General features: G+C 42.6%; 1 protein-coding gene across 1 annotated transcript; it reads right to left on the reverse strand.

Annotated features, from left to right (window-relative positions):
• Positions 1-443: 443 nt before the first annotated feature.
• On the reverse strand, positions 444-20,132 carry LOC108697326 (caspase-2). Its single transcript, XM_018227259.2, has 11 exons — positions 19,640-20,132; positions 11,613-11,757; positions 10,184-10,354; positions 7,540-7,612; positions 7,054-7,142; positions 5,408-5,581; positions 3,767-3,895; positions 2,657-2,747; positions 2,244-2,390; positions 2,043-2,152; positions 444-1,369 (listed from the first exon to the last, which is right to left on the reverse strand). The coding sequence occupies exons 2-11, from the start codon at positions 11,754-11,756 to the stop codon at positions 1,226-1,228; spliced, it is 1,272 nt and encodes a 423-aa protein (XP_018082748.1). The 5' UTR covers position 11,757; positions 19,640-20,132; the 3' UTR covers positions 444-1,225.
• Between the last annotated feature and the right edge of the window lie 182 nt (positions 20,133-20,314).

Consider the following 20,314-nt stretch of genomic DNA (forward strand, 5'->3'; position numbering starts at 1 on the left):
TATATCATCTAGTTGAAGTCAGGAAAACTGTGGGTAGATGCCTGCTTGGCCCTGCAAATAATTGGACAATACACTGTGAAGGATGAAAATTTTCTAATCTGACCATTGATTTAGAGATGCACAATTGTTCGGGGCCTACTAACCTCACGATAATTTGACAGATTTGTCAGATTGGACTAAAGTTGGTCGTTAGGGAGAGAAAAATCATAATGTCTATGGGCACCTTAAGTCTATTATAAAAACAAGAATCAGCAATGTCATGTAGAGCATTTGTGAATTGACAGTACGGAAGTGCAGGATAACACACTGTACGACCCAACAATACAGAACTGTTGCCCATGAGAGGACAGTCATATCAGGAAAATTTCTCCCACTCACATCCACAAATCTTGAGGTTCTCAAGCAAAATCAGAAACAATGAGAAAAAAAAAAATACACTGAAATTATAAAGAAAATAGATGTTTATTGAAGTGCTGGCCTTTCAAGGGGTAATGGCGAGAGACTCTGCCGTAACACATCCCGCAGCACTACGACAGGCGGTTTGGCGGAGTATGAAACTTATAGTACATGGCAGTGACAAATATATGACAGACCTGAGATAGAGAGTAAAAGTGCAGCAAAATCATGATACTGGCAGGACGTAGGGCAGTTACATTGCACAGGGTCTAGAACCTGCGGCTGTCCAGAAAGTTCTCAAATCAAGGTCTAGCACCTAAAGTTTTATACTGCCACGGGAATTGTAACTTCATGCCTCAGAATTAGAGAATACACACAGCTGGCTCAAGGTGGAGGAGATTCTAGATAAAACAAAAAACAAAGCACTGGCTTGATCTGAAGGAATAGCAGAACACTCTTCTGGTTGAGAGAATAAGCAGCTCTGCTTTTAGGTTGAAGAGGTTTCAGCATAACAGAATACACGCCTCTGGCTTTGAGCTGAAACAATCTCACAATAACATGATAACACACTGCTGGGTTTGGGCTGAACGGATCTCAGGCAGTGGCTTTATCTTACTTAAAATATGGTCCAAAATCTTTGCAATGCAGCGACATCTGTGCAAACGACTAGAACACCGGAAACAGCGAGAGGTTTAAAAAGTAAAATGATTACAAATATGGAAGACAGACAAAAAAGCATTTCTTCTGTAAAAATAAACCATATATATCACATTAAAAAAGGGGCTATGTACAAGAGGTGGGTGGTTCCCAGGGGAGTAATGATGGGGAATCACTTAGGGAGCCCGTTGGTTGAGATGCCTGGGAAAAGATACAAGTCACGGCACAATGTGCTGCAATATTCCGACATCTCTTTGCACCGGTGGAATTCAGTGCCTGGAGCATGTCCCTCGCGTTCTTTAATTAGTGCGTTCACCTGTAAAGAGAGATATTAATGAGAGCCTAGGACAGGAAAATACCTCTTATATCATAACCCCCCTTAGAAATCTCCACTTAAGACACTCCAGAGGGGAACTTTCTAGATTACTTAACCCAAAATGTTTTTATGTCTGTTATAGATTAACATCTGAAGCGCCACAGGCAGAACTGCCCTACTTAGTACAGACGATGGAACCCCATAAAGGAGAACTAAACCCTAAAAATGAATATGGCTAAAAATACCATATTTTATATACAGAACTTATTGCACCAGTGTAAAGTTCCAGCATGTCAATAGCAGCAATGATCCAGGACTTCAAATTCTGATGCTAATTGCACTGGTTTCTGTGCTGCCATGTAGAAATTTTGTGTATTAATTACTAATCAGCCTTATATTGTGACATTTCTATTCTATGTGTACTGTATATTGTGAGTGGGTCCCTAAGCTCAGTAAGTGACAGCAGCACAGAGCATGTGCAGTGAATCAGCAGAAAAGAAGACGGGGAGCTACTGGGGCATCTTTGGAGACACAGATCTTTACTGCTAAAGGGCTGTGGTTGCCTTGGGCAGGTACAGAAGCACAAAACATCATGTACAACATTTCTACCTATTTCTTTAGTTCTCCTTTAAGCCCTGGGCTCTGCCTTGCTACAAATGAAACCAATACACACCTTGACCAACATGTCAGCTACATGAGTGTCTTTGGAGTACTGGGAGAACACAGATACAAGATCCTGCACAAACCAGGAACCTCGCTTGGTGTTGCGCAAAGACACGGTGCCTAACGAAAGAGATGGAGAATAAGCAATATGTAAGTGCTGTGAAACTGTAGGGGTCTGACAGGAGCCTGTGGCCCCAGAGTAAGAATTTACCTTTCAGGCAGGCATAGGCGCAGATCATATCTGACTGTGTGGGGAGACGGAACTTTATGTCCTCTCTGCCAGCATCACTCTGCTCACAGCCTGGTGAAGCGGACTGCTCTCTACCATCCTGCTGATCTACCCCCCGATCAGCCTCCTCTGAAACAAATAGAGATAGGAATTTGAACAACAGGATTCCTTAGGCACCAACCCAGTTCCATAATGCCAAGGATGGCTCCACGGTGCCACTGGAATCATTAGACACAATCCCATAGCTATTGCCCAGTCGTGTGCACCCAGCAACTCTATACTGACAATACCAAAATGGTAGCCACATGCACATGCTGTCTCTCAAAGTGTGGATGACAATGGTTAATCTTGTATTTTCAGTGGAAATGTAGAAAGAGATTGATAGAAATCATCACCTCCTCGGCAGGCCTGAATGAAAAACATCTTGGGCTTGTTCTGCAGCTGCAGGCAGTGAGCGTTATCCAGAGCTGTGAATATGTCCTGCAGCTGCAACACAGAATGCAGAGGATCAGGTAAAAAAAGGCCCGAAATATCCCAACAAACCCTGCACCTGAGTAATGCGATCTTATACAATTCCATACCCAGGAGCCTTAATGGACAAGCAACTTCTTGGAATTGACAGAATAAAGACTATTAGTTTAAGTCAGAAATGTAGGAGTCAGAAGGCTAATGACCTTTCAGGCTTCTTTTGTACATCTGAATAAAAACTTGTGCACTTTTTTACTTTTGGCCTTTACACTGGAGTTTTTGTTGAGTTAAATCCTATAATGTTTCTTGCAGCCAAACCAGAAGTTTTGTCAAATACATTAAAAACTGTTTCAGAAGGCTTTTCTTGGCATGTCTTGCAAGAGAAAGGGTTTTTTGGCTCTTTTTAGCCCGTCTCATCCTAACCAGGCTAGGTTCTCTACTTTGCTACTCCACAAGTCCTACCTACTCAGAAGCCATGTTCCAATAATTTGCACTGATGAAATCTAAAACGATGGAAACAGGCTGTCTGCAAATTTGGTTATATGGCTCTAACTATTAGGCATGCAAATCAGTTCATTATGTCTCTTTGGACAACTATGCCGCTGGCTTTATAGCACAGCGGTTCTGGATGCATAGTTGGCCAAAGAGACATAACAAACTGATTTGCATGTCTCCGCCCATAATGCCTTATGTGACATTTAAAATCTCATTTTTGGTATTAATTAGTGCTATGCTTATGGCATGAGGCAAGTAAATACCTTCTGTTTTCAGAAAGTTTTCTTTAGCATGTCTTGCAAGAGAAGGGCTTTTTAGCTCGTTCTCTACTAGTCAAATAGATTACCTAGTGCAGTGAATTGCCAGCAGGGGGCAATCAAGACCTGCCATTTCTCCCTTTGCATAATGGTCACCTGAATCTGTGCAGCACAATGAGCTCAGTGTTTACACACGGAACATCCTCCCAGCCAAAACGATTTCAAATGTTCTGCTGCGTAAGAATAAGGATAAGTAACAAGAACAAGTTTTTTATTTTGTATTACCTGGACAAGTTTCCCATCTGTCCCATACACAGCACCATCAAGCCCATGGGAAAGAATTGCAACAACACAGGAATCCAGAGCACTATGAACTGGCAGTGCAGAGAAAGCGTGTAGTTCTGACATCATGTTCTGAAAGGAAAGAATACAAAAAAGCTTCAGGATACTGCAGCAATGCAGTAGGGGAGGTAAATCTTAGAACAGGGTAGCATAAAGCAGGGGTACAAGAGAGGGGGTGCAGATAAAGAGCAGGACACAGAAGGGGAGGTGCAGATATAGAGTTGTACAACGCATTGGAGCACATATCAGGGCTGGAACTAAGGGTAGGCAGAAGGGACACATGCAATGAAGGAACACCTGTCAAGCAGGAAACAGAATAGAGGTGCTGCTATTAATTAGGATACAACAGGGTGGAGTATATTGCAGTACAGTGCAGGTGAGTGGCATCTATAGAGGGCAGGACAGGATACAGCCATGCTGGAAGTATGTGCAACAAAACTCATTACGTTTTCCCAGTTAAACAACAAAGAAATATTATATGCATTTTATGTTGTTCCTTTGATGAGCCGTGCTTTTTATTCTCAAAAACAGGGATCTTTCTCATAGAACTCTTAAAGGAGAACTAAAGTCTAACAAATAATACATAGAAAAGCTGGTATTTTTGTTGAGAATAGGTGTGAACCCTAAACATTATTGGTATCTTAAAGGAGAACTAAACCCTAAAAATGAATGTGGCTAAAAATGGCATATTTTATATAGTGAATTTATTGCACGAGGCTAAAGTTTGAGCTTGACAATAGCAGCAATGATCCAGGACTTCAAACTTGTCACAGGGGGTCACCATCTTGGAAAGTGTCTGTGACACTCACATGCTCAGTGGGCTCTGATTGGCTGTTGAGAAGCTAAGCTTAGGGCTCGTCACTAATTATCCAGCAGAAAATGAGCTTCCCTGGCTGTAATATAAGCTGATGCTACAGGTTTGCTGATTATTCAATTCTGATGCTAATTGCACTGGTTTCTGTGCTGCCATGTAGTAATTATGTGTATTAATTACTAATCAGCCTTATATTGTGACATTTCTATTCTATGTGTACTGTATATTGTGAGTGGCTCCCTAAGCTCAGTAAGTGACAGCAGCACAGAGCATGTGAATCAGTGAATCAGCAGAAAAGAAGATGGGGAGCTACTGGGGCATCTTTGGAGACACAGATCTTTACTGCTAAAGGGCTGTGGTTGCCTTGGGCACAAAACATCATGTACAACATTTCTAGCTACGTCTTTAGTTAGGCTTTAGTTCTCCTTTAAGGTTGCCATAGACACACCGATATTAATGTATGAAAGATCTTTTGTACAATAATCATTGTGTGTGTAGTGGGAGATAAGACAACTGATCTTTGATATCGGTCGTCTCATCGATTGGGCAGGACTTGATCGGGCACATTTAAAGGTGCTTGAACATCGAAACGTTAATGCTGAATCGTCAGATAGAGCTAAAGAATTCTTTCTTATTACTTACATATCACAACACTTTGTCTCAACATAGCTTACAGCTATAACATATTAGCAGAGAGGCTAGGCAGCAGATATACAGAGGGTAAATGAAATATCAGGGTCCTAACATTGTACTTTACATGTTTTTTTTACCTGAGCATTAAGGTTACATCTGACTTCCACTTGAAAGCCCAAACTGCTGAATAACTTTTGCAGAGATGTAAAATCAACTTCTCCGCCATATCGGTAATCAAGATCTGGTGTCTCAAACTTGACGTTGCTGATGATGAGGGCCCGGCCACGAGGGCAGGAATGCATTTTGTAGGCCTGAAGATGAGAGGAGCATGAACACAAGATGGGACGGACAATAATAGATCTAAGCACAACTGTGATCAAGAGAACGCCAGCAGATTTGCACAATACCTGGCCCCTATTCATAAACAGAATGACTATTCTGCTGGGGTGACAAGGTTCAGACTAGGGGTACATAATGAGAACCTGCCTGTTCTCTCTCTCTGGCAACAGATTTCCTGTCATTTCTTACATAAGAACATCTACTTTCTCTAAACTCCCTTTTCTAGAACTCAAAAAGCAGTACAAATAGCTCCAGTGTGGTTGTTGTACTGATGCAATTTAACACATCTTAGTAAATCATCCCCACTGTGCATTAGCTGAACACCTTGAGGCTTCTCCTGCTGCTTACAGTAGATGACATGAGTTTATTAGTGCAATCATTAGATGTGGACTGAGAGATAAACACTGACAAGGAGGGTGAGAGGCAAAACCCACATAGCGGAATTCTGCACAATACTCTAAACATGATTGTGGTCATTGTATTTATCTTGTCTACTGAGCCATGTGGTAGAGTCCTGCGTGGGTCCATTTTTTTGAAACCTGAACCCGCAACGACCCAACTACACTTCTGACCCGCAATGGGCCAACTAAACTTCCGACCTGCAACGGGCCAACTAAACTTCCGACCCGCAACGGGCCAACTAAACTTCCGACCCGCAACGGGCCAACTAAACTTCCGACCCGCAACGGGCCAACTAAACTTCCGACCCGCAACGGGCCAACTAAACTTCCGACCCGCAACGGGCCAACTAAACTTCCGACCCGCAACGGGCCAACTAAACTTCCGACCCGCAACGGGCCAACTAAACTTCCGACCCGCAACGGGCCAACTAAACTTCCGACCCGCAACGGGCCAACTAAACTTCCGACCCGCAACGGGCCAACTAAACTTCCGACCCGCAACGGGCCAACTAAACTTCCGACCCGACGGACTCACGAGTGATGAATCTTCACAAAAAAACATTTTTAAAAACGGGAAGAACCACAAGGGAGGGTGTTGGGTACCCAGCCAGATTACCCAAAGACTGCCCATACGGCTACGGAATCTGGGACTTTTTGCCCAAAAACCCGGCCACTTTGCGGGTATTCTGTGGGTACTCTACACAATACAGGACTCTAACATGAAGCCTTTGCACTTGTAACACATGTACAAAAAAATATATTGTATAATTCAATATATCATATGTTTATTATATATGGTAGACAAACCTTCATCTGTACAAGCAGCATAATTTGGTACTTGTGTTCAGGCACTCTGGAGTCAGTAGGACTGCTATAAGCGGCCAAAGAATGGTGCTTTATATTGGGCCCACCTGAAGCTAATTGGGGCACTGTGTACTTGAAATACCAGGGCCTGTTTAGAATCGCAAACATGCTTCTTGTCATGGGACAAAGGTTTGTATAGAAATGATTTATCTACATGGCAAGTTGCCGGTCACACTCACCTGCTGATGGCGGGAAAGGAAGAAGTTGACGCTGCATAGCTGTACTGAGACTGGACCATCTCCATCATCCATGGACTCTTCATTGTACTCTGAAGGCAACAAAAAGAGATAAGATAGGTTACTAAAGGTGGTCATACACAGGCCGATAAAAGCTGTCGGCAGCTTATTGGCCCGTGTATGGGGCCCTCTGACGGGCTTCCCAATCGATATCTGCCGAAAGTCATCCAGATGTTGATCGGGCAGGGGTAAAAAGCCAGTCAGATTGCGGACTGCATCTGTTCATTGATGTGGTCCTGTGATCTGACCACATGTATACCTTTCATTTTGATCCGATTGTTGGGCCCATGATTGGATCAGCCCGATATTGCCCACCTCAAGGTTGGCATATAGGGGAGAGACAAGCGGATCTGTTTGTGTATGGCCACCTTTATTGAGTGTAGTTACTGAGGCCAATACATCAGGTAGAATCCGTGGAACCAATCTCACCTCTGCAGATCTGCCGCCTGAGCCAACTGGGAGCGCTCTCCTGCACAGGTAAAGGAAAGCTGCGGTGATGTACCTGGGGTGGAAGCAAAGAAGAAGAAAAGACATTTATACATTTTGATTTACAACACAAAAATAAACAGTTTGGGCCAAGTCCTTTATTTGCTGGATTATTATAAAACAATGCTGGCAAGTCACTAGCTAGATTAATTAATAATTAGTTATTATCACTCTCAACCACTCCCATCTTGAATCGCTGAGCTGTGAGCATAACCACAGACATCTCTGAAACTGCTGGTCAATATATACCAACTGCTAGTGTGTGTCTAACTGCTTCCCTGCAGGATAATGTATCTCCTAATTGAGTTAACATAATAGGAATGGAGGTAGCGAAGAGAACTGGCGGCCAATGTACATATAACAGCTTGCACAGGCTCAAAGAAAGCATTCAGAGCAGTGGGAGACATTACCCCGGCAGGCCCCTAAGCTAATGTTGGGACTGCAAGACTCACTGCAAACTAATGGAAAAACCTTAGGGAATGTCATTTTTCTGCCTATCTGCTCAGGTATTATTATCATTTATTTAAACATTGGCAAGTTACATAGGGCTTTAAAAAAACTGTAAACCAAACAAGGGACTTACAATAAACATTGGCTGGGAAATGGATGACACTGAAGTATTGTGTAAATAATGAATTGATATACCTGTGTTACAGAAATCGAATGATTTATAAAATATTCTGTTACAAGAGGGGCACCCTGATGATATAAATGACTGAGTGACCCAAAAGAATCAATAACAAATGTATGAACTGGAAAAAATAAAACACCAGGTAATGTTATGGAATATGATTATGCCAATAACTGCAGTCTGTATATTTTTATGTTTGGCAGAACAGGTATGGGACCTGTTATCCAGAATGCTCGGGACTTGGGGCTTTCCAGATAAAGGGTTCTCTATATTCTTAAACTAACTAGAAAATAATATAAACATGAAATAAAAACAATAGGCTGGTTCTGCTTCCAATAAGGATTAATTATATCTTAGTTGGGATCAAGTACAAGAGACTGTTTTATTATTACACACAAAAAGGAAATCGAAAACGGAGGGGAGCTGCCTGCTTGGCCCTGCAAACGATTGGACAATAGATAGATTTCACTGTAACCGATGAAAATTTTCTAACCTGCCGATCAATTTTCTGACCGATGTCGGACGAAAAATCGTTAGCTGCATGATAGTTTGATTACCAGTAACTTTACGATAATTTGACAGATTGGTGGGATTGCACTAAAATCGGTCGTTCACCAAAGAAAAATCTTTGTGTCTACAAGGTTTGGCTGCTTAGCTCAGAAATCTGGCAGGGAAAAACAATCTGCCAAAAAACAAAGCGTGTTTGCTATGTGTACACTGTAGCACACAGGATGAAAATGCCTTTTAAAGGGTATGTAAAGGCAAAAAAAAATAAAATCCCATTTTTACTTTCTTTAATTAAAAAGAAACCAAATCTCCAATGTACTTTAATTCAAAAATGTGTACCGTTTTTATAAGAAACCTGACTGTATGCAGTGGAATTCTCCCTTCATTTACTGCTGTGGATAGGAATTGTCAGACGGTCCCTAACTGCTCTGAAAGGGAAACAATCATACTTATGAACAGCAGGGGGAGTCCCCGCCTTACTTCCCAGCCATGCAGAACTCAAGCAGCTTTGTTTGTTTCCCTGTAGAGCAGTCGGCGTCTGTATAGAGATTTGTATTGGATTTTATTTTTGCCTTTACATCCCCTTTACTGTTTCCAACTCCAGCTGTAGGGACAAAGATCACGGAGCCAGATTTAAACAGATAAACTGGGATTCTATTTGGAGGATTATTTTGCTGCAGCCACTGGTTCTGCAGAGTTGGAGAAAGTTTGTATTAAACAATACAAAAACTATAAAATCCACATTAGATTACATGACAACACAGGAGCCAGTGCAGTCTGTATATTCTGATTATTAATCAGTCTTGTTGTATCGGCTTCTGGCAGATATTATTTGACTTGTGCTGTTTTGATCATTTATGACGATCCCTAAGCAGCGAAGATCACACAGAGCATGTGCACAGTCTTGGTCTGGCAAAGATGTATAACAAAGTTACAAGATTGTGACCCCCTGTGGCCGACTTTGAAAGCATAAATCATTTGTTTGATTAGGCTTGTGGTGCAGTAAGTTCATGTTTAGTATACAAAATACAGCATTTCTAGCCTTATTCTACTTTCATCTGGTTGCAGTCGGAGAGATTTATCAAATTAGTTGGTTAGGCCAAAGTATGTGTCTGGACTCCATCCATAACCCTAGAGAAGTCATGGCCGAAGCCCAGGCTCTGTTTGTTTTTCCCTGTGTAAACCACGGTGCTCCATACAGATCTGTGCAGACAATACTCCCTTCTCTTTTCATGGGCAATTCCCTAGTTAATAAAACATTGTGTCCCTAACAATTTGGCTCAAATGTATATCCACTTGCACCTATAGACATGTGTCATTTTTACTCTGCCACTGGCAATTTAAGGGTGTATAGAGATCACATGGTTCCAGCAGAGTTTGTTTATTTACAGTTCACGGCAGAGAATTGGCTTCCAAGTTCAGGCATTAATCTAGTTGTCAGATACTCACTTTCTGTGTATCAATTTCCTCTTGGTGCTGCGCCTCCTTCTCTAGTTGTTCAGCTAAATGTTTCTGGCCAGTGGCATGCAAAGCATTACAGAAGTCTGAAAAAGCATTTGGGCCCCTTTTCGGAAGCTGGGTTAGTAAGGTGACATTTTGCCTATAATCACTGCGGTGTGCCTGAGAGACAGAGAGGGTAGATCTTAGTTTATTACATGCAATAAGAACACAATATAAACCAAAACAATATCCTATATATGATCATAGTCTGTACAGAGAGATCCCATACAACTATGGCAGCATAGGTATTCCCTGTACTAAGCACAATTCAGCAGGAACAGTCCCCTAAGTTTGCTCATCGTCTGTACAGAGAGATCCCATAAAACTATGGCAGCATAGGTATTCCCTGTACTAAGCACAATTCAGCAGGAACAGTCCCTAAGTTTGCTCATAGTCTGTACAGAGAGATCCCATAAATCTATGGCAGTATAGGTATTCCCTGTACTAAGCACAATTCAGCAGGAACAGTCCCTAAATTTGCTCATAGTCTGTACAGAGAGATCCCATAAAACTATGGCAGCATAGGTATTCCTCTGTGCTAAGCACAATTCAGCAGGAACAGTCCTTAAGTTTGCTCATAGTCTGTACAGAGAGATCCCATAAAACTATGGCAGCATAGGTATTCCCTGTACTAAGCACAATTCAGCAGGAACAGTCCCTAAGTTTGCTCATAGGCTGTACAGAGAGATCCCATAAAACTATGGCAGCATAGGTATTCCCTGTACTAAGCACAATTCAGCAGGAACAGTCCCCTAAGTTTGCTCATAGTCTGTACAGAGAGATCCCATAAAACTATGGCAGCATAGGTATTCCCTGTACTAAGCACAATTCAGCAGGAACAGCCCCTAAGTTTGCTCATAGTCTGTACAGAGAGATCCCATAAAACTATGACAGCATAGGTATTCCCTGTACTAAGCACAATTCAGCAGGAACAGTCCCCTAAGTTTGCTCATAGTCTGTACAGAGAGATCCCATAAAACTATGGCAGCATAGGTATTCCCTGTACTAAGCACAATTCAGCAGGAACAGTCCCTAAGTTTGTTCATAGTCTGTACAGAGAGATCCCATAAAACTATGACAGCATAGGTATAGCCCCTTAGTTTATTTATAGGCTGTCAGAAAAAGACTATTTCAACACTGGTATATTACAGTATAAAGCAAAATTGTGCTATAAAATAAGTTGGCATAAATAAAAAACGACTATATTTAATCATTTATAACATATTGTGGGTGTGACACACACTCAGGGACATGGTGCTATTTGATAGTTTAATAATAACAGATGGCTGCTCTTTGTTGCATCTACTAAAGACAGACAAGTTGCCTTTACAGCAAGACATTCATTCTGTGCCTTTATCTGTATTTCTATGAATCTCACCATGATGTTGCTGTGCATAATGGGAGTCAGAACTCCGCTGGACACAAGATGATCAAGCAGCTCCTCAATGATTATTTCTTCAGCCAGAGTAACTCGCAGCCGCTGCAGTGCAATTTTGTGGTGTTGCTGCATCCCTCCCAGCATCCTGCAGGAAAGATATAGCCATATGATTCAGTATAGAGACAGATGGTCAATATAATGGTAAACTAGCAATAAACTGGTGCGGCTATAGAATGGAAACACTCAACAGCATTCATCACACCCTAAGTATAGAACTACAGCCACAGCCACGACTGAGGACAGGGCCGCCATCAGGGGGTACAAGTGTCCCAGGCCTGAACGGGGGCCCGGCAGTGCTAAACTTTTCGAAAGAACTGGGCCCCCCTTGACAGCGCTGAAGCCGTGCCGTCTCCTTCCTAAGTCTCGAACAGCCAAAATGCCGAACAGCCCGAGTCCCAAAGCGGCAAAAAGACCCATTTTAAAGCGTTTGTTTGCCTTTAAATGTACTTTTAGTATGATGCAGAGAGAAATATTCTGAGACGATTTGCAATTGGTTTTTATTTTTTAATAGTGGTTATTAAAGTTATTTAGCTTTTTATTCAGCAGCGCACCAGTTTGTCATTTTGGCTATCTGGTTGCTAAGATACAAATTCCCCTAGCAACCATGCAATGAGTGGAATAAGAGACTGGAATATGGAATATGAAGGGTCTGAATAGAAAGATGAGTAATAAAAAGCAATAACAATAAACGTATAACAGAGCTTTTATTTTGTTAATATTTTTGAAGGGGTCAATGACCCCCATTTGAAAACTGGAAAGAGTCAGAAGAAGGCAGCAAATCATTTAAAAACTATCAAAAAGAAAAAATGATGGCCAATTGAAAAGTTACTTAGAATTAGTCATTGGATAACATATTGAACTACCCCTTTAAGGAGCTGTAATAATTTTTTCTATTAGTTATTTAGGAATGTTGTTTCCATTATTTCTTGCCCGGAATAGGGGTAAAATCTAAAACTGAAAGTAAAAGAAGGCATGTTCTTCCATGGGTGCAGGTGGCCCATAAGCTGCTGCAGAAATGTTATTACTTCTGTTTCAAATCCAACGTCATTAGTCCTGTGGGCCACACGTTGAACATTACTCAGTGGCACATCCCAGTAAGAGACCCTGTAACTGTCACAAAACGACTGCTTTCAACTTACTCAAGCAAGAGATGATATCAAGGGGAAATGATATGAGGACACAATGCTTTTCATGTTCTAACCAAGAAATCAAGAACAGGCACTTTCACGTGCACTTCCCCTGTGACTGGGCACAGCAGCAGCATAAACTATACTGTACATCTCCATGAGTCTGCTGCACTCACAGCCATTAGTCTGACATTATATATATATATATATATATATATATATATATATATATATATATATATATATATATACATATACATACATACATACAGAGAGAGAGAGTGAGTGTGTGTGTCTCAGCTGCTCCCAATCACACACCTTATCAGCCCCATGTACCCAACATAGCCCGTGGCTCCCAATCACACACCTTATCAGCCCCATGCACCCAACATAGCCCTGGGGCTCCCAATCACACACCTTGTCAGCCCCATGCACCCAACATAGCCCTGGGGCTCCCAATCACACACCTTGTCAGCATCATGTACCCAACATAGTCCTGGGGCTCCCAATCACACACCTTATCAGCCCCATGCACCCAACATAGCCCTGGGGCTCCCAATCACACACCTTATCAGCCCCATGCATCCAATATAGCCCGTGGCTCCCAATCACACACCTTATCAGCCCCATGTACCCAACATAGCCCTGGGGCTCCCAATCACACACTTTATCAGCCCCATGTACCCAACATAGCCCGTGGCTCCCAATCACACACCTTATCAGCCCCATGCACCCAACATAGCCCGTGGCTCCCAATCACACACCTTATCAGCCCCATGCACCCAACATAGCCCGTGGCTCCCAATCACACACCTTGTCAGCCCCATGCACCCAACATAGCCCCGGGGCTCCCAATCACACACCTTATCAGCCCCATGCACCCAACATAGCCCGTGGCTCCCAATCACACACCTTGTCAGCCCCATGCACCCAACATAGCCCCCGGGCTCCCAATCACACACCTTGTCAGCCCCAAAATGCATGTGATGTCATAATGGACAGAGACAAGGTGCACAGCTGCAGCCCAGGTGATGTCATTGTGATGTCATAATGGACAGAGTCAAAGTGTACAGCTACAGCCCAGATTGGCTCATTCTTGATCAGGCAATTGAGAAAGAATTTTCAAAATGTGGAAGAGAGTTAAGGCGTGTTTCTCTTGCTTTTGCAAGAAACAAACTAACAAATCTACCGAGTCTACGGATCGTGATGAATACATTGTGAACATCTTGGAAGGAGGTGAAGACCACTGCAATAACACCTATGAGCAGTCAATATTGGAAACTGGTAATACCAACAGCCAGGAAGAAAAAACACTCACAGAGGACCTGAGCAATACCATCAGCCAGGTGGAGCTCGAGGAGAGCGATGAGTACAACTGTCAGCATGAAAATGAGGAGTCATCGTCTGAAACTGGCAACAACATTGGCCAGGAATGCCCAGAGGAAGATTATCTGGGCAGTGACTTCAGGGAGGATAAGGCTGAAGAGATTGTTGAGGTATGGCAACAAGAAGAAATAAAAGAAACGACCATACAAATCGATAACCAGGAGGGATGGCAACAAGAGCGAATAAGAAAAGTGGCCATAGAAGTCATCAATGACCAGGGGGAGAATGAACTACATCTCCTTGAACAACGGGAGATTCTCCAAATGGTTAAAGGCCAAAGCGATACTGGCGTCTCTTATGTGGCAGTTCATTACCATGCCTCTGGAAGCACCATGCAATATGATGAGCAATGGGAGTCATCATTAGTTTCAGATGATGACTGAACAGTGACATCAGCCAGAACGAGAACCTGGAAGACGAATATCTGGCATCATCATCAGCCAGTAAGAGTACCCAGAAGAAGAATATCTGGCATCATCATCAGCCAGTAGGAGTACCCAGAAGAAGAATATCTGGCATCATCATCAGCCAGTAGGAGTACCCAGAAGAAGAATATCTGGCATCATCAGGTGGCATCAACATCAGCCAGTAGGAGTACCCAGAAGAAGAATATTTGGGCAATGACGTCAGTGATGAAGAGAATGGGGAATTTCAGAATCAAATGCACCAAAATCAAGAACTGTAGATTGTCCAAATGGGTGCTGGCCGCAGCCAGTATTTATGGGCAGCTGAAAGAACCTTCCAGTATCAAGGAGGCTGGAGGCATTGAAGAACTGAGGCTGGAGGCATTAAAGAACTGAGGCTGGAGGCATTAAAGAACTGAGGCTGGAGGCATTAAAGAACTGAGGCTGGAGGCATTAAAGAACTGAGGCTGGAGGCGTTAAAGAACTGAGGCTGGAGGCATTAAAGAACTGAAGCTGGAGGTGTTAAAGAACTGAGGCTGGAGGCATTAAAGAACTGAGGCTGGAGGTGTTAAAGAACTGAGGCAACCATCGGGGGGAGGGACGGGGGCAAAAGGGCCCCTTTGTCATCTTTGGGCCCCAGTATAACATCATTGTCCCCGATGGTAGCCTACAAGAAAGAAAGCAGAAGATCACAACATCTATTCTTTTGAGATGATGAATAAACATTTTGGCATTTAAAAAATAAATTAAAAAAAATTAAAAAAAGACAAATATGTGCATGCGTATTAGCTAAGACATTTTGGCTGAGGCAAGCTGATATGGTACATGATGATACTTGTGCAAAGTTGTCTAAGAAGAGCAAGTACAGGGTCGTAGAGAAAAACAAGTACAGAGGCCTACAAGGGTCGGCACGTAGGCATGTTAACCCTTCAGGCACCAATGTCATCTTTCCTACACAAAGAACTAAAATAAGCAGTTGTTTGAATGCCAACTAATTACCTTTTCTTAGAATATGCGGTTATTAAATACTGGGAGGTTCTAATAACATAGAGATGATGTTACATGTGTCGCTCATCTTCTTTTGGGCCAAACCAACATGAAAGGGCTCATTTAATAACACATTTAATTACACAGGTGCGAACTTGTGCAAGGGCAGTTAGAAGTGCCAGTTACATGTTAGTTCTGTCTTGGTCGTAACTGGAAATATCTTTTGACGTGAAGTTTAAAATAGAGTTAACTTTCCCTGGCTTGTCAATCCTCACTGCTAATGACACGTTTATCAGCCTGCTTGTATATACAGTACAGTGCTTGTATATGTATGTATGTGTGTATATATATATATATATATATATATATATATATATATATATATTATATATATATATAGCGCTTGTATATATATTGCTTGTATATTTTGGTGCTTGTATCTATAGCGGGGTCGCCAGGCATTGGACTGCACTGCCCACTTTGGCTTTCAGCACATGCACAGTAAAGTTTACATAACTCGCATGCACTAAAGGACCAGGTACCCGTCACCCCCCAAGTTATTGGCGTGGGGAAAACGTTTTTTTTCAAAACGCATCAGTTAATAATCAGTTAATCTTGAAATCTGACATGGAGCTAGACATATTGTCAGTTTCCCAGCTGCTCCAGTCATGTGACTTGTGCTCTGATAAACTTCAGTCACTCTTTACTGCTGTGCTGCAGCACAGCAGTTCCATCATAAAGTGCTGGCTCTTTCTGAAAGCACATAACCAGGCAAAATCATCATCATTTCATCATCATCATCATTTATTGATATAGCGCTGTCAAAATACGCAGTGCTTTACTGCAGTTATAGCAAACAGGGAATAAATGGTGGATAACAAACAAGGATTACAGAATACATTAGGGTTAGAAGGACCTAGAGATTAGAGTTTACAAACTAAAAGGTTAGGGTACAATTGAGACATTAGGATTAAATAAACACTTTGTCATTTTTGATACAGCAATGATTAATTAAGGTACATCGAATAAGCCTCTTTAAACAGGTGGGTCTTTAAGGAGCGCTTGAAAGTTTGGAAAGAAGGAGAAAGTCTGACAGCTGGAGGCAGAGAGTTCCAGAGAAAAGCAGAAGCCTGAGAGAAGTCTTGGAGGTGAGAATGGGCAGAAGTGATGAGAGGAGAAGTGAGGGAAGATCAGAAGCAGAGCGTAGGTTTCGTGAAAGAGAGTATTTGGAGATTAGAGATGAAATATAGGGAGGGGTTTCATTATTAAGGGAATGTGAGTGTAAGTAATTTGAATTTGATTCTAGAGGAGAGTGGGAGCCAGTGAAGGGACATGTATATGGGAGCAGCTGATGTTGAGTGGCAAAAATGAGCCGAGATGCACCTACACACCAATATTACAACTAAATACACTTCTTGGGTCAGGAATTAAATCTTATATTGTAGAGTGAATTATTTGCAGTGTAAACAGTGTCATTTAGAAATAAAAACTACACCATAAAAATCAGGATATGATCCCTTAAAAGTGCCCAGCCGGGGATTTTTTCCTTCTTTTTAGCTTTTGAGCGGATTCCTCATTAAGCAGCTGCCCTAGGCACAGGCCTATATATAAACATGACTCTGCTCACACGTGAGTGTTATATAGAAGTACAAATGCAGGTGTGCCAGCAGGACAAACAACTGTTTCCTTGTTATTACTGTAAACAACCAATGAACAGAACCATTGTACATATCTAATATAAGTCATTCTAAAACATAGTCTAGAATCGTTGTACAGTATCCTGCACAGAATATCTTGTTATCAGCTATGTAAATGTTGGGCCTAGAATGGCCGCTGCTTAATATAATCTGTCGTAGTGTTTCTATAAACTGCACAATCTAGTAGGTACTGATCCAACCTCTGTACAGGTGTGGGACCTGTTATCCAGAATGCTTTGGACCTGGGGCTTTGCAGATGACAGATCTTTCTTTAATTTGGATCTTCATATCTTAAATCTGCTAGAAAATCATATAAACATGAAATAAAGCCAATAGGCTGGTTTTGCTTCCAATAAGGATTAATTATATCTTAGTTGGGATCAAGTACAAAGTACTGTTTTATTATTACACAGAAAAAGGAAATCGTTCTAAAGTCTATGGGAGACTGCCATCCCATAATTCGGATAACTTCTTAATTTCTGGATAACAGATCCCATACCTGCATCATATATATACTGGTATTATTCAAAGCTGCAGACTTTTTTGGGTTGAAGCCACTTCTTGGCACTTTCGACATCTGTTCAGGGCCCCATCCAATCACAGATTAATGTGCCAATCACTGTCCTTATAGGGCACCTGTTGGGTAAAAACATTATCCCTAACCAAAGGTGCGGCTAATAGAGCCCACACTCAGGTTGGGCCAGCTCCAGAGGGGGCTCTCGGTGGCCCTGTCAGTCAGAGCACATGTGCATTTGATATAACATGCATATAATCAGCAAGTTGCACCACTCGCTCATTATGCACGTGTGTGCCCCAACATGGCAGCTCCCTCTCAGTGTGAGTGGCCTAGCGCTGGGGGGGACAATTTAAAAAAAAAACATAAGATTACCCCCAACTAGAGCACGGGCTCTATAAGTTTGCACCTTTGGTTGGGGATACTATTTTTGCCCTACAGGTGGCCTTTAAGGATTCCTTTCCTGTAAAACAGTGGGTCCCACTGGCATCGTTTCTATAAAGGGTATGACCTGGAGGATGAAGGAAAAGAATTGGGCAGATCAGACAAATTGGGTTTTGAGCAGATCACCCGCAGGCACAATAACAATGTAGGGAAAAGGGTTATACGGAATATCAAAGCAGCTCTAGTCATTTGGGAATATTTCCATAAAAAGGTGACAAGACACATTTCCTCATTTGCCCAAAATCTACTCAGGGCTAAACTCCCGTTTTGTCTGGAGAAATACACTGACTGTTAGATGTGATCATGTAAAGCGCGAACACTTTAGCTTATAGAGAGATCAGATTTCATAGCATCCTACAAAGCTTTGTGCCGGTATTACAGGTATAGGATCCCTTCTCCGGAAACCCAATATCCAGAAAGCTCCGAATTACAGAATGGCTGTCTCCCATAGACTCCATTTATTCCAAATAATCCAAATTTTTAAAAATGATTTCCCTTTTCTGTGTAATAATAAAACAGTAGCTTGTACTTGATCCCAACTAAGATATAATTAATCCTTATTGGAAGCAAAACCAGCCTATTGGGTTTATTTAATGTTTATATGATTTTCTAGTAGACTTAAGGTATGAAGACCCAAATTACGGAAAGATCAGTTATCTGGAAAACCCCAGGTCCCGAGCATTCTGGATAACAGGTCCCATACCTGTACCTGATAAAATCTGATCTAAAGCGCTTGTGGAGTTTTAGCCTTCGATTGTAAGTTCTATGGGGCAGGGACCTTCTTTTGCTTGTCTCACGTGTAGCTCCTTATCTTTAATGTTACGGTACTTTGTGTTTATATAGTGAATAAAATACCCCCTCTTGTAAAATATAAGGATATTATAAGTCACTGAGGAGTTTCATGACCATTTAAAAACACGAGGCCGAAGGTCACTTGTCATATCCTCATATTTTACAACTGGGGGTACTTTATTTATTATAATACACAAGTTTCAGTGAGTCATGTGACAGAAATGACATCAGAACTCACCGTTTATAACTGATGACATCAGAACTCACCGTTTATAAGGATATAATTGACAGGATATTCATGGCTCGTGTGTATTATATATACATACAATCCCGTGGGCATTTTGGCAGCAGCAAGGGCTGGAGTTAATGGGGGGCACACTATTCCCCCAGGGACAAAAGGGAAGGGGTATTGGGGCACATACACCCCAGTAGTAAGACATGGGTAAGAGATATAGGACACAGACACATCCCCAGTAGAAGTAAATGTGAGGGGCCACATTCCTCAGCAGCACAGTCAGTGACAGAGGAGTAGGAAGACCAGGTTCTCATATCAATACTATGGGGACTGCACTTGGGAAGCTGCACAAAATAACACAGTCGGTGACGTCACACTCACCTGGCGCGGGACCCTCAGAGCCTTGAAGCTCCGCCTTCTGGGGATTCACGTGACGGCAGTAAACAAAACGGGTCACTGAGGGGAGGGATTGAGCCCCTACAAGCGCCAGTCATCGCATGGATACGATACTAGCCGTGATACCCTCCCCTCCGCCTTTCACCCGGCAGTAACAACAAGAAGCACACACTGAACCCGAAACTCTGCCCCGCCCAAGCGGTGACAGGCGCATGCGCGCCCCGCCCCCAATCCACAGCGTAAACGTCACCAGGATTTCGCGGGCTTTTCGCTAAGTGGTATCTGGATTTCCTAACACAGAACTCTGTAAACAAACAGGCAGCGTGTCAGGCAGAGAACAGCATCATTCTAAGCGGCACTCGGTGCCACGGGGAAGAGAGGAGGATGGGAGTGCGACTAGTAGTTCAGGCAAAGAGGAGAGATCAGTTACAGCCCTGCTGATCCAACCCTCCCAGAACCAGTCACAGAGTCTGCTCCTCCCACATCAGCAAGCTCTGCCCCGCCCCAACCCTCACAGAACCAGTCACAGAGTCTGCTCCTCCCACATCAGCAGTCTCTGCTCCGCCCACAACCCTCAGAACCAGTCACAGAGTCTGCTCCTCCCACATCAGCAAGCTCTGCCCCGCCCCAACCCTCACACAGCACAATTATAATGTGGCA

Source organism: Xenopus laevis, chromosome 7S (assembly GCF_017654675.1).
Source record: "Xenopus laevis strain J_2021 chromosome 7S, Xenopus_laevis_v10.1, whole genome shotgun sequence".
NCBI classification, from domain to species: Eukaryota; Metazoa; Chordata; class Amphibia; order Anura; family Pipidae; genus Xenopus; species Xenopus laevis.